Source organism: Schistocerca gregaria, chromosome 2 (assembly GCF_023897955.1).
Source record: "Schistocerca gregaria isolate iqSchGreg1 chromosome 2, iqSchGreg1.2, whole genome shotgun sequence".
In the NCBI taxonomy this organism is placed as follows: Eukaryota; Metazoa; Arthropoda; class Insecta; order Orthoptera; family Acrididae; genus Schistocerca; species Schistocerca gregaria.
The window spans coordinates 874,605,086-874,620,563 of NC_064921.1; the positions used below are offsets into that span (position 1 = coordinate 874,605,086).

The following is a 15,478-nucleotide window of genomic DNA, read 5'->3' on the forward strand; positions in this document are numbered from 1 at the left end:
GTGAAACAATTACTAACAAAGAGATAGAGGGGCTGGCCAGTACTTACCTCAGCTCAGTACAGCCGATAGAAACACAAAAAAACAACAAAAAATTTAAGTTCCTAGCTTTCGGAATAAATGTTCCTTCATCAGGGAGGAGAGAGGGGAAAGAAAGGGAAGAAGGGAAAGTGGATTTAGTTACTCACAATCCAGGTTATGAAGCAACAGGGAAAGGAAAACAGGGAGGGTAGCAAGGATGGAGGCATGGTTGTCAGAGGGAAGCCAAAGATATTCTACTGTAGGTACTGTGCCAGCTTCAAACCAAAGAGGATGCATACAGAAGTAAAGAGGTGTATAGTATAAAGATGTAGGATGAAAAGATGCATGAATGGCTAAACAGGAAAGAAAAAGAGGAGAAGACTGAAAAGTAAATGGGAGTGAGGTTGTTTAACGTAGGTTCAGTCCAGGAGGATGGCGGGATGAAAGGATGTGCTGGAGTGCAAGTTCCCATCTCCGCAGTTCAGAGGGACTAGTGTTGGATGGGAGAAGCCAAATGGCACATACGGTGTAGCAGGTCCCTAGGTCCCTAGAATTATGCTGGAGGGCATGCTCCGCTACTGGGTATTAGACATCTCCTAGGCGGACAGTTCGTCTGTGTCCGTTCATGCGCTCAGCCAGTTTAGTTGTTGTCATACCAATGTAAAAGGCTGTGCAGTGCAGGCATGTCAGCTGATAAATGACATGTGTAGTTTCACACATGGCCCTGCCTTGAATTGTGTATGTTTTACAAGTAGCGGGGCTGGAGTAGGTGGTTGTGGGGGGGATGCATGGGGCAGGTTTTGCAGCGGGGTCGGTTACAGGGGTAGGAACCGCTGGGTAGGGAAGGTAGTCTGGGAATATTGTAGGGTTTAACAAGAATGTTACGGAGGTTAGGGGGACGACGAAAGGCAACTCTGGGTGGTGTGGGGAGAATTTTGTCAAGGGATGATCTCATTTCAGGGGTTGACTTGAGAAAGTCATATCCCTGGCGGAGTAATTTATTGATGTATTCGAGGCCAGGATAATATTGGGTGACAAGGGGGATGCTGCTGTGTGGTCTGAGGGTAGGAATATTGTTGTTGGACGGGGAGGAATGTATTGCTCGGGAGATCTGTTTATGGACAAGGTCTGCAGGATAGTTGCGGGAGAGGAAAGCACTGGTCAGGTTATTGGTGTAATTGTTGAGGGATTCGTCACTGGAGCAGATACGTTTGCCACGAATACCTAGGCTGTAGGGAAGGGAGCGTTTGATGTGGAATGGATGGCAGCTATCAAAGTGAAGGTACTGTTGTTTGTTGGTGGGTTTGATATGGACAGAGGTGTGGATGTGAGCTTCAACAAGATGAAGGTCAACATCCAGGAAGGTGGCTTGGGTTTTGGAGAAGGACCAGGTGAAATTCCTTTTCGAATCTGAATTTCACCTGGTCCTTAGATCATCGACATTTGCATGTAGAATCCTTAGAAATTCTGGGGAGAGACAAATCGCTATATTGACAGGTTATGCATATTTTCATTCAGTAATGTCATATGGATTAATGTTCTGGAGTAAATTATATTTAAGAAAGAAAGCCTTCATTCCACAAAATATGGTGCTCAACCAATATCATCTTGTAGGCATCTGTTTAAGGATTGGGCATTCTAACTACTGCTTCGTAGTATATTTATTCCCTCACAAACTTTGTTGTAGGTAATCTACTACAGTTCTAAAGGAACAATGTCGTAAATAATTACAATATCAGAAGGAAAAATGACAGCCATTATTCCACATTAAGGTTGTCCTTTAGCACAAAGAGGGATACACAATGCTACAAGGAAATTTTTCGTCATTTATCCAGTAACATAAAATGTCTGACAGACAGCAAAGTAAAATTTGAAAACAAACTGAACAAGTTTCTCCTTGTCACCTCATTCTATTCTGTAGATGAAGTTCTGTTATTGTAATATATAAAAGGCGGTGGGTAGGAATTACTAACTAAAAAAATAATAAATAAATAAATAATTTCGGCATTTAGCTATATTTACTCCATAACTATTGATTTGCTATGTGAATGAAAAATAACTTACTCCACATCATTATGATTTGATCCGTGGAACACGAAACTAATAACTGCTAGGAAACTCATTGGCAACCTAAGCATAGAAATAAAATGCCTGTCAGAAAGCAAAAGTATTTTCATATGTAGTTTAAAAATATTTATCCTTAACAACTTCTTCCCCTCCTCCCCCCCCCCCCTCCCCCCATGAACCATGGACCTTGCCATTGGTGGGGAGGCTTGCATGCCTCAATATTACACATAGCACTTTACCGTAGGTGCAACCACAGCGGAAGGGTATCTGCTGAGAGGCCAGACAAATGTGTGGCTCCAGAAGAGAGGTGGCAGCCTTTTCAATAGTTGCACAGGCAACAGTCTGGATGATTGACTGATCTCTGATCTGGCCTTATAACACTAACCAACACGGCCTTGCTGTGCTGGTACTGCAAACAGCTGAAAGCAATGGGAAACTACTGCCATAAATTTTCCCGAGGGCATGCAGCTTTACTGTATGGTTAAATGAATACGGCATCCTCTTGAGTAAAATATTCCGGAGTTAAAACAGTCCCCCATTTGGATCTCCGGGCGGGCACTACTCAAGAGGACATTGTTATCAGGAGAAAGAAAACTGGCGTTCTACGGATCAGACTGCGGAATGTCAGATCCATTAATTGGACAGGTAGGTTAGAAAATTTAAAAAGAGAAATAGATAGCTTAACGTCAGATATAGTGGGAATTAGTGAAGTTCGGTGGCAGGAGGAACAAGACTTTTGGTCGGGTGAATACAGGGTTATAAATACAAAATCAAATAGGGGTAATGCAGGAGTAGGTTTAATAATGAACTAAAAAGTAGGAGTGAGGGTAAGCTACTACAAACAGCACAGTGAACGCATTATTGTGGTCAAGATAGACACGAAGCCCACGCCTACTACAATTGTACAAGTTTATATGCCAACAAGCAGTAAAGGAAAGAAAACAAAAATTTGGAATAGGTGTTAAAATCCATGGAGAAGAAATAAAAACTTTGAGGTTCACCAATGACATTGTAATTCTATCAGAGACAGCAAAGGACTTGTAAGAGCAGTTGAATGGAATGGACAGTGTCTTGAAAGGAGGATGTAAGATGAACGTCAAGAAAAGCAAAACTAAGATAATGGAATCTAGTCGAATTAAGTCGGGTAATGCTGAGGGAATCAGGTGAGGAAATGAGACACTTAAAGTAGTAAAGGAGTATTGCTATTTGGGAAGTAAAACAACTGATGATGGTCAAAGTAGAGAGGATATAAAATGTAGACTGGCAATGGCATGGAAAGCATTTTTGAAGAAGAGAAATAAGGAAGTCGTTTCTGAAAGTATTTGTATGGAATGTAGCCATGTATGGAAGTGAAACATGGACGATAAATAGTTTTGACAAGAAGAGAATAGAAGCTTTCAGAATGTGGTGCTACAGAAGAATGCTGAAGATTAGGTGGGTAGATCACATAAATGATGTGGAGGTATTAAATAGAATTGGTGAGAAGAGGAGTTTGTGGCACGACTTGACTAGAAGATGGGATCGGTTGGTAGGACATGTTGTGAGACATCAAGGGATCATCAATTTAGTATTGGAGGGCAATGTGGAGGGTAAAAATCGTAGAGGGAGACCAAGAGATGAATAGACTGAGCAGATTCAGAAGGGTGTAGGTTGCAGTAGGTACTGGGAGATGAAGAAGCTTGCACAGGATACATCTACATCTACATGACTACTCTGCAATTCACATTTAAGTGCTTGGCAGAGGGTTCATCGAACCACAATCATACTATCTCTCTACTATTTCACTCCCGAACAGCGAGTGGGAAAAACGAACACCTAAACCTTTCTGTTTGAGCTCTGATTTCTCTTATTTTATTTTGATGATCATTCCTACCTATGTAGGTTGGGCTCAACAAAATATTTTCGCATTCGGAAGAGAAAGTTGGTGACTGAAATTTTGTAAAAAGCTCTCGCCGCGACGAAAAACGTCTATGCTGTAATGACTTCCATCCCAACTCGTGTATCATATCTGCCACACTCTCTCCTCTATAACGCGATAATACAAAACGAGCTGCCCTTCTTTGCACCCTCTCGATGTCCTCCGTCAATCCCACCTGGTAAGGATCCCACACCGCGCAGCAATATTCTAACAGAGGACGAACGAGTGTAGTGTAAGCTGTCTCTTTAGTGGACTTGTTGCATCTTCTAAGTGTCCTGCCAATGAAACGCAACCTTTGGCTCGCCTTCCCGACAATATTATCTATGTGGTCCTTCCAACTGAAGTTGTTCGTAATTTTAACACCCAGGTACTTAGTTGAATTGACAGTCTTGAGAATTGTACTATTTATCGAGTAATAGAATTCCAACGGAGTTCTTTTGGAACTCATGTGGATCATCTCACACTTTTCGTTATTTAGCGTCAACTGCCACCTGACACACCATACAGCAATCTTTTCTAAATCGCTTTGCAGCTGATACTGGTCTTCGGATGACCTTACTAGACGGTAAATTACAGCATCATCTGCGAACAGTCTAAGAGAACTGCTCAGATTGTCACCCAGGTCATTTATATAGATCAGGAACAGTAGAGGTCCCAGGACGCTTCCCTGGGGAACACCTGATATCACTTCAGTTTTACTCGATGATTTGCCGTCTATTACTACGAACTGCGACCTTCCTGACAGGAATAGGATAGGATAGAGTAGCATGGAGAGCTGCATCAAACCAGTCTCAGGACTGAAGACCACAACAACTTCTTCTGTACAACAGAGGAATTCAAGAGCAGAGATAGTCAATTTCCAAGAACAAAAACTATTAACAGAAAGCTTGTATCCATACAAATATTCTCTTTTATTTGTATTTGTACAGTGCAAGTGTGGTTATTTTTGTCCGTTGACACGTTTCAGTAATATTTACCATGAATTTTGTCTATGGAGCAAGGAATTAATTTAATATTGCTTTATAATGATAATTTATTTTCCTCTCAAAGACGTGAAATTTATTAGCAAAGCATTCCTCTGCCATGTAATGTGTTTTGCCACATGTGTACTCTGAATCTGTAACAACTGTAGTTATCAGCTATAGAGGTACTCAACATACTGTTGGATTATGGTGCTGTTCTGGAAACAAGGTGCATTGATCATCCAAGATGTGTGTCAATACATATTTCTTTTTGATTATATGTGAGGAGTGTACACTGGTTGTATTCATTTTATTGGTGTGGAAAATAATGAAACACTTCTGGGCATCAAACATAAATATCTAAATCGTTCTTGTTAATTTGTATATCAAGGACTGTTATAATACCGACCGACAGATATTCAGCAAAAACATTATTTACACACCATGGAATAAACTGTACTACTTTTGAAATTCGGTTTTATTTATTGCCTGTTATCGAATTTCACTTTCATGTGGGCGTAACAGTATCGACGACTGGGCGTGGTTTCGAATACTCTGAATTGGTCGCCTCTATTCCAGTTTATTGACAACTCTTCAGCATCTCCAACCAATCCAAACTCGAGTTATTTATACACATAAAGTAACAATCAATAGTCAAACTACAACAAGGTACATATGTTCGTAGTTTGACAGTGAAAATTAATAATTACATTTACTGGACCATTAAAAAAATTAACAGCTTTGGCTGAATAATGAAATGTAAATACTGCTACGAGAAGTGAAATCTAAAACTATTCAGAACTACGAGAAATGACGCTCATATGACTGGGTATCCCATTGTTTATAATTTTGCAAGAGATCGCGCTGTTGAAATAGAGGAAGTCGTTGAAGTATTTTTTTATGACATTATATGTAATAGACTTTCTACCTCGAATAAATATAGTGATATTTAAATAAAATATTATTTTGAGACAAATATAGCCTTGTATTGAAATTTAAAAATATATATATTTCCCTAATAACATCATTTGATTAACGTGGAAGTAACGCCAAGCCGGGTGACTTCCATTTCCTTCCGGTTGGGTATTGGTGATACGAAGTGCGTTTGGTTCTGATTTAACGATTTGTTAAGTGGAAATTGTCACGGAAGTAAGTAATTTTTAGATAGTGCAGTTTTTTTGGGATTTATTAAATGTGGTATAACAGTGTGAAAACGATGTTGTAGTGTATACTTATAACGAAATTCTCGTTTTCCCCTTTATTGGATGATATATGGATTGTGTGTGCCTCATTTGTTAAGTCTTACGAAAATATTTTTAAGAGGAATATATATTACTAAACGTTTAAGCTAAGTTTTTTTTAAATAAATAAATATTTGTTGGTTTGTTTGCACCTGGAAATGATTGAAATAGTACAAATGTCTCAGCAGGAAGATGATCAGTTTACATTATTGTGAGAATAAAATCGATATTACATGACATATTTGTCGAAAAAGTAAATGAATTAGGGCATTATTCTGAATGTGGAAGTGTGTATGTTGCAAAGAGTGACGAGTAGCCGGCATTTGCAATTTGTTTTCATAGCTCATCGTATGAAATATTTACTGCCAAGAGAGGATAAAAAACGGAGCAACGCAACACTTCATTTATGATTCTCATAAGGTCAGTAACGTGTAAATAAAATATAAAAAGGAAGGTATTAAGCAGTGTTGCTTCGATAACCAAGTACTTGTAGAACTGTATCAGAAATAGGGCGTGACATTTGTTATTCATTTATTTTTATATGAATATATTATTCTACATGAAACGTAGTGAAAAGCAGATAAATTGTAATGCATGCAGTTGCACACTAGATTTACACGTTCTGAAACTACCAACATTGATAGTACATCAGCTGATAGCATTCAGCCTATCCCTAATTGGAGTAGAACAAAGAAAATAATCGTAGAATTCTGTGGTCAGTAATTTGTGGGACTGGCAAAAGTATGATTTTTGGTTGAAAATTACGAGCAAAGGCAGTGCTGCTATTTGTGTGTTTGGTGAAACAGTGATGGCAGCCCTTGCCCTGGGTTATGACAACAGTGCTAGGCTACTAGTTTTAAGTAGCAGGTGAAAGAAAAACATGCACATGGCATGTCTCTTCAATGAATTGGAGCTAGTCTGTCATGTCCTAATCATATCATGAGCTTGTGTAATATTACAGCTAAGAAGCAATGCATTTAGTTAAGCAATACGAATGTTTACAGTGCTTGCTATGAGGTCGTTGGGGATGCAAGAGGGTGTGTCAGCAGCGAGTTGCAGGTAGTCGCTGAGGTAACATCAGGAAGACAGTGTTTGTTTTGTAGCAGTAGTGGAAATAATTATCAAATCATGATGTTGGGGGGGGGGGGGTCCTTAGGTAAATAAGTTAATTGCTGTAACAATAAATTTGTCGATGTGATATGTAGTCATAGTAATGTGATAACTTACTTTACTTGTGTCCAATCACTGTCTTACGAATAACACTTGGATTGTTTAGGAAACATAGCACAACTGCTTGTCAACATATGTTGATTCCATCAACTTGAAACTGATTTTTAACCTAACCTCAGGTGATGCTATCAGCACATCTGCCAACATGGTGATTATTATAAACAAATAGTACCCGAAAAATATCAAAGCTGTGGTTTGAAAATCTATGGAAACTGCAATTAGTTTGTGACGAACATTGAATAATTTTAATTTTGGCATTCAAAATACATTCTCTCTTCCCCACAACTGCATAAAATGGATGTGTTGCCATTCTTTGTGCTGTTTAGAAGTGTCTTGGCTGGTACTACCACTGTTTTCAACTTCATCTGATTTCTATTGTGCCCATATTTACACTTTGTGCCTTTATTCCTGATTGGGTAAATAGTCTGATGTAGCAAATAATGTTACACACACACTGATTTTCATTGAGCAGAGTGTGCACTGGATGTTTGTGGTTTTATAAGATTCATTTAACTTACCTTACTGCCCATTTATTATTTATTCTGGGTAATCTTTTAATTCTGTATTGTCTCTTTTCCCCGCCCCCCCGTCTCTCCTAGGGGTGGGGGTGTTTGGACATTGTATATTGTAATATCCACTTGGATGGCTTAAATATTGCCACCTCTCACTCAAAACAACAACCTATAGTTATAATAGCAATTGGTGTCGCCAAGATAATGGAACATGTAATTTCCCACAATGTGACAGGATACATTATTATTTGGGCTGGGTTCACATTATGCTGGGTTAAACTCTGCTACAAAATACGAAGTTTTTCGTATGCAGAGGACATTTGCTGCTTTTGAACATTCATTTTTCCTTCTCCATGTGTTATTGGTTATAGGCAGTACTAGAATTAGAAAAGTTGAGTGTTACCTGAGATGCTAAATTTTTAGTTTCCCATGCTGTTGTTTATTAACAACATTTTATCAGATGTAAACAGACTTAACTATTTTGGGTTTTATTTATTATGCCTCAGCAAAACTTGCAGGATGCCTTTTAATTTTTACAGATTGGCCATGTTGCATTAAAATAGCTTCATATAATTTTGGTGAAATATTTTATCTCATTCAGTAAAAAGTTTTTCCTCTACAAATGCATAAATTTCTTTTATTTCCAGGTTGAAGGTTGGCTAATTATTAGGGCATCTCAGAGTGGCAGAAGTGATTGAATAAAGTGCTGCAGACAGTATTGTTGGATTGTGTTCTGTGCATTTGAGAACTAATTGGTGCACTCATGCCCTCTCGTTCACCGTCACGGCAGCCCAGTGCAAGCACATCACGTGCTTCACGCCGCTCACCTAGCTCTTTTCGAAGTCGAGGTACAGGTCGCTCATCTCCATCCGAAAAACGACGGCGTGTTGAGCCACAGCCAGGAAGCTCCCGTCATGGGGTATCTCCACCCACATCTCGTTCCCGGGAACGTAGGGAGTTCAGACCATCTCCTGAGCTTGGGCACAGGTAAAACTATTGTTCAGTTTTGTCTCAATTCTCTGCTGAATGTTTCGCTAATTGATGATGATAATTCTCAATCCATTGTCACTTACTTAGTGTACATAATATGGCTGTGCAATCATTTCCATATCAGAATTGGATGTGTGGCGAAGGAAACATTATTTATAACTATATGTGGACCGAAAATAGTTATTACCAGTTAAAATTTGTCCATAAAACTGAAATGTCTAGCTTGTTTAACAAATTCTATTGGAAATGATGAATTACTTCTGCACGAGAAGTAAATACAGGTGTCAGTCCATTTGAAATAAGCCAGTGGTTTGGGTTTTTTATATCTCAGATTTTGATAATTTTTTGTAGGCCCTACATCTGTAGTAATAGTTTGCATGGAAAAATTTTTTTGGTGTTTAATTTCAGAGTTATTGGTTTTTAAAATTTCCAAAATTTTTGTTACAGTTTGAAACCCTAGTCACTATAACTCAGTTTATATCAGTGCTGAAGTTTTCCAGATTAAATTATTTTTTTTAATTTTGAAAATTTCAAAATTGGAATTTATTCTTGTTTTGAGAAAATTATAAATAAATGTTATGTTGTATGTTATTTGTTAACCCTTAACTGCCCGAATTTTCCAAAATTGGATATTTAAATTTATTTTTAATTTTTTGACTTCTTGTGCATCTAAGTATTGTTCGACTTTTCTCTGTCTTAGTTTGTCTGTAACATAATGTGTCCATATGGACATGCTGGGCACTCAGATGCATATTTGAAATATTTCCTGTGATATTGAAATACATTTGAAGATATGTTTTATTTATCAGATTTTTAATTCAAGTAAGGCAAAATTTGAAGAAAATAACTCTTACAAATCAATTTATAACAGCATATACAAAATAATTCACAATCATTTGTTTTACTGACTTCAAAGCATTCTAGACACAGTCCTACATCACATTTCCCACATTTCGAGTGAACAGCCGATGATTTCTGTTTGCAGTGCAAACCTACACATCTTCTCTTCCTCTCAGCTTTCTTGATGTAGTGCTTTATACCATCATATCTGATATCACTTGGAACATGCAATTTGTATCCACACATAGGACTGATAGACGGCCGGCCTGCTCCTTTTATGGGATTCATATATCTTTTTAGGTAAACTTGTACAATTTCTCTTCTGAATTCTTTCTTTCTTCAGCTGCCATGCATTATGTACAGATACGTCAGTCAGCCAAGAAAGTAAAGCCCAGTACCACTTCTTGTTTTGAATGTTTATTCTGCACATGGCAATGTTTTCATCCATCCTATTCAGTCCTCCCGTGTGTTTATTATAGGCTGTGATAATTTGAGAACGTTGTACTTGAACTGTCTTCTTCTCCTTTGCGGAATATCTTTTTACAAATGATACAGGTTCAACTCCTTCGCAGGTAGAAGCTACAGTAACCACTGAATTGTCCACCCATTTTGTGACTATAACACCATCATCCTTGCAAAGTGAGGATTCAGAATACCCCCTTTCCTTTTTAACTAGCGCTTTCTTTGAGGAGATTGGGCACGATTTGCGAACTCTGTTTTCTCTGATAGTGCCTGTTTCTCCATACCCCTTTTCTCTCAGCTATGACAGAACAGAAAAGCCTGTAAATAGGTTGTCAAAGAAAAAGTGGAATGGCATTAGCTTTACATCCAGTGTCAAATCATCTATCATCTGAACGAGTGGGGCAGTAGCGTTACCAAACTGTGCTTCATATACTGTATTTGGATTGGGTGATTTTCCTTGATAAAAGGAAAAATTTACCCCATATCCAGAAGTAGTGCATAAATACCATGCTTTATATCCAAATCGTATCGGTTTCCCCCTGATAAATTGCTTCCAAGAGTGTCTCCCAAAATATTTTATCATTGATTCATCGTAAGACAGATGTTGCTGAGGCACAAACAGCTTATTAAATTTCTCTCTTACTATTTCAATAAAGGGTCGAATTTTCCACATCTTGTCCTTTCCATCAAATTTGTTATGGTCATTAAAGTGCAGAAATCTAAGAATTTGTTCAAAACCATTTATCTTCATAGCATTGCGTACAAAATCGTTTCGTGTGTCTAAATTTGAATCCCAGTATAACCTCATATTAGGGAGATGGTTATAACTGCTTAGAATGAGGATCCCCAGAAAACACCTAATTTCTTCACAAGTTATATTAGGATTTGGAAAGTTCTTGAAAAGTGCGTAGTTGTTTGACTCGTCAACTAGGAATTTTATCAGATCGTCATCAATGAATAATTCGAAAATTTCCACTGCAGACTTATCAACATACGTTTCAAAGCATGGATCAAGAAAAGACTTCAAATTTGAAATCAGTGCACCATGAACCCAGGTTTTTTTTGTATATTTCTGTTCCTGTAATCTATATTTCTGAAATCTGTTTCCATGTGTGTGTCTGTTAATCTTATTTCAGCTTCAGCCTGGAGTTGTCTAGGATTGACATTATCTGTTATTTCTCCTTCATCCTCATCACCCGAATCCTTATCTGTGAGGACTACTGGATCAGGGGGCGTGATGTAAATTCCATCAGCCTGAGGAGCATTTGATCCTCAAACAGGATGTCTAAAACATCCGGCACAGTCAAACCAGCCAGACCTCTGTTATGATATGAAAAGAGAAAAAGAAACGAAATCATTTTTGACCCTGCAACTGCCCAGCATGCCCATATGGACACGGCTGAAATAATCATTTCATAAACAGAAAGTGAATCAATGGATAACAACTTTTCTCAAATGAAAATCTCTATAAACATATTTAGATATACTGCAAACAGTTTCACATGCCAGAGTGAAGAAGTTCTTTGTGAAACATTACTTAAATCACATCAACATGCTTCATTGTGGACGTCAAAGCATTCCCTGAAATACAGGCTGTCACAATCACAGTGTAAATGGTGTTAACATAATGTACATAAAATTCAAACCCTCCCTGAAAACAATATGTGACCGCCAATGCCAAAAATAATTGTAAGCCAACAATGAAGTAAAAACAAAACTAATCTACACTTGTGTCCATATGTACACGCTGGGAAGTTATGGGTTAATGTATGTACCAGATTTCGTGGTGCTGTCCAAGTGGGAATTAGTCCATAGGGATTTAGGCTTGTTACTAAGTTGTAATATGTCAGAAACCAAGTAAGGCTGTTAAGTCGTTAACTTTTATTTAGTGACAATGAGTTTATCATATTAGTAGAATTATACACTTAAGTTTGCACTTGACTTTCCAATGTTAACTGTGAATATATTTTAACATACACAATAACTACACATTCTCAAAGAAGACTACAAATAATGTTCTTAATTATACCTTGATTTTTACCAATGCAGCAATGTTAATAATATTGATAAAAAGGGTGTAACTGTTATTTAACAATGTTATTTGAGTGCCTTGCGAAGAGAAACTTTTTGCTCATCCCCAATAAGAAAGGTGTTATGGTGATCAACAATCAGTTTTATGAGAGTCAAAGACTTTGTATTGCAGTTTCCTTTCAAGTTACATAACCTAATTCTCCCAAGCAGTAAAGCCACATTACTGGTGTAACAACATGTTGTTTTCCAATATAATATGAGGCTGTTCAGACCCCTCTGTCTGCAAGTATCTCTGTTCTTCCAGCGGCAGTTGTGGGGTTTAATTTACAAAGTGTTGAGGTTTTGCTGCTGTCAGTTTATATGGTCTTATTGGTCATGAAAGAGAGAGCTAGTGCACAGGGACGCATGAATAAAAGCTTTACTTGTTTTTCATTTGTTGCTGGTTCATACCGAACTATCATTTCTGCCATAGGAATAAACTAAAAGTCCTTTAATCAGTTCAAAGTATTCAACGGTTTGATTCACTTGAATTTTATGAATATCAGAGTACTTAAAACAAGAAACAATTTTTGTTTTACCTTTGGCTTACACTGGACATTAAGAAATGAGGGCTGATCCTTTCATGTCAGAAATATCCATATCAAGCCCTTTTTAGGGCTGCATGGCCTTCAGTCAACATAGAATGAATAACATCAACCAAAGAAGAACTGTTACAAGAACTTTGCAGACAGCACCAATATCATGTACTGTGCATGCAGGAAACACACAGGAGCTGCGACATGTGTAGACCGAAGACAAACGGAATGTGCCTTGCCATCGAAAGACCAAATGATTGATATGGAAGCACTATCTTCGTTTATCAGGATATCAAGATTCTATACAAAGCACTTACGGAGGGAAATATCGAAATTTTTACTCTAGAAGAGGTAATTCACAATTTTGTCTCTCTACAAACCACCTGGTGAAAAATTCACAGTTAATAAACCAACAAATTACCAAAATAAACATGTGCAGATTGTTATTGGCAATTTCAATAGCCTTAGTAACATCTGGAGCTGTGCTAATGAAGATGAAAATGGGGCAGAAATGAATCACCTTACCCTTATCCACAATGTAAAGCTACCAGCAAAATTCAAGAGTGGAAAGTGGAGGCGAGGGTGCAATTCCCATCTCATATTAGACACCAACAGCGTTAGCCAACAGTATATAAAATCTGTCTGTTCTCCAATTCCAAGTTCACAACATAGACCAATCTGCCAGATATTTGCTGCAGTTAGACCTCAGAAAATCTGAGGTGGTTTAACTTTAGAAAAGCTGACTGGTTGAGATTTGCAGCAGAAAATCTCATTTCGGAGTAGGTTTAACTTTAGAAAGACTGACTGGTTGAGATTTGCAAATTTATTGCATGTCAAAGTGTTTCTGTAGAACACCAGAATGGTATGACACTTTCACCACGGACATAAAGAGATGTTCCAAAATATCTACCACTCATGGCTGTCGAAACATCTTACACCACTGGGCTCACATCAGACCAGGCAGCCTTATTTTCAGAATATAGCAACTTATTTGGAGAAAACACTTTCAGTGAAACAGCTGTAGAACAGGAAACAAACTCATTTCCTCTGTAAGAGTGTCAAAAAGGGGAAAATGATCAAAACAATAGAAAACCTGGATCTGAAAAAGAGTCATAAAACTTGAGACTTATGCAACACCTGTGCAATGCTCCAGTTATGACCACTTCACACCAAAATATCACTGCCAACCAAATGGCACATCAGTTACTGCTAATTACGAAGCCCAGCCATAAATCCAAAAAATCAAAACTATGAAGAACTAAGCAAGAGGAGAACAACAATGTTTCACTCCCATTCACAATCGATGAGTTACAGAAGGCTATTAAACAGAGTAAAGCTGGTAAGTAGGCTGGCTTTGACGATGTATGGACTGAGGAAATTGAGCACTTTGGATTAGCACCAAAGGAATGGATCCAACAACTCTTAGAGAAGACTGATATTACACTATCATATTTCTTTGACAAGGATTTGATCAAAGATGTGATCAAATATTTGTCAAATTTGTTCGACAAAGATATTTGATGTGGCGCTAAAAGGCGTGTTATATTGTCGTCATATTTTTCGTCAAAGTTCAAGACGGCTGACAACAACATGCTAACAGCAGTTGAATGTACCTCATTGTACATATATTACTTAAGAATGGATGACCAAATATTTCAGCCGTGCGTGATTAGCCGAGCTGTCTAAGGTGCTGCAGTCATGGACTGTGCAGCTGGTCCCAGTGGAGGTTTGAGTCCTCCCTTGGGTATGGGTGTGTGTCTTTGTCCTTAGGATAATTTAGGTTAAGTAGTGTGTAAGCTTAGAGTCTGATGACCTTAGCAGTTAAGTCCCATAAGATTTCACACACATTTGAATAAATATTTCAGTATTTTCTCAGTGGAGTGTCTCGCCATATCGCAAAACACAACACTCACTTAAGCACTAAATACCACAGTTCAAATTAACTAAAATAATACCTGAAACGTGTGAAGCAATTTGTAAAGCACTGAAGCACCAATATCTGAAAGCAAATAAATGTTCAGTACACTGTATGTGCATTAAGAACTATTTTTATTGTAGATCAAAGTAACAATTACTTTTTTTTGTCCCACAACTACAAGATTTAGATGAAGCTCATGAGCGCTTTACAATGTGAGGCTTCCCGAGTACAAAAATAGATTAAGAAGACTGGAGAGGTCATAGAAAGAAACATTCAACATCGGAAAAAAAGATGCTGTGACTTACCAAACGGGAAGGTATACACTCGTGCGCGCGCGCCCACACACACACACACACACACACACACACACACACACACACACAATGTCCATCTGCACATGCCTACAGTGAAATACATATGTCGATACATATGTTTGCTTTCTCGTGAGAGTAGCTTTAGCGGGTGGAATTAGTTTTTTTTTTTATGTCGTCAGATATGCGCCCGGCCGGTATCTCACAGCTAATGACCACCGCAATTTTTTTGTACTCGGGGTGCCTTACCTTGTAATGTGCCTCATCAGCTTCAGACATTTCTATTAATTTGGTAGTTGTTAGCACACAGAATTAAACTTCGCGGCCATGTACACACACACACACACACACACACACACACACACACACACACACACACACTAGTGACAGAATGCTGCAGTGA

At 38.1% G+C, this 15,478-nt stretch overlaps 1 protein-coding gene across 16 annotated transcripts in view; it reads left to right on the forward strand.

The window, feature by feature from the left end:
• Positions 1-6,016: 6,016 nt before the first annotated feature.
• LOC126335281 (serine/arginine repetitive matrix protein 1-like) overlaps positions 6,017-15,478 on the forward strand; it is a 135,249-nt gene continuing 125,787 nt past the window's right edge. For 9 of the 16 annotated variants that reach the window (XM_049998352.1, XM_049998351.1, XM_049998361.1 and 6 more), the window contains exons 1-2: positions 6,029-6,114; positions 8,596-8,935. In XM_049998352.1, the coding sequence (XP_049854309.1) occupies positions 8,712-8,935 (224 nt within the window). In that variant the 5' untranslated portion in view covers positions 6,029-6,114; positions 8,596-8,711. Of the gene's footprint in view, positions 6,115-8,595; positions 8,936-15,478 lie in introns of all 16 variants that reach the window. The other 7 variants (XM_049998357.1, XM_049998365.1, XM_049998359.1 and 4 more) reach the window with 3 other exon arrangements.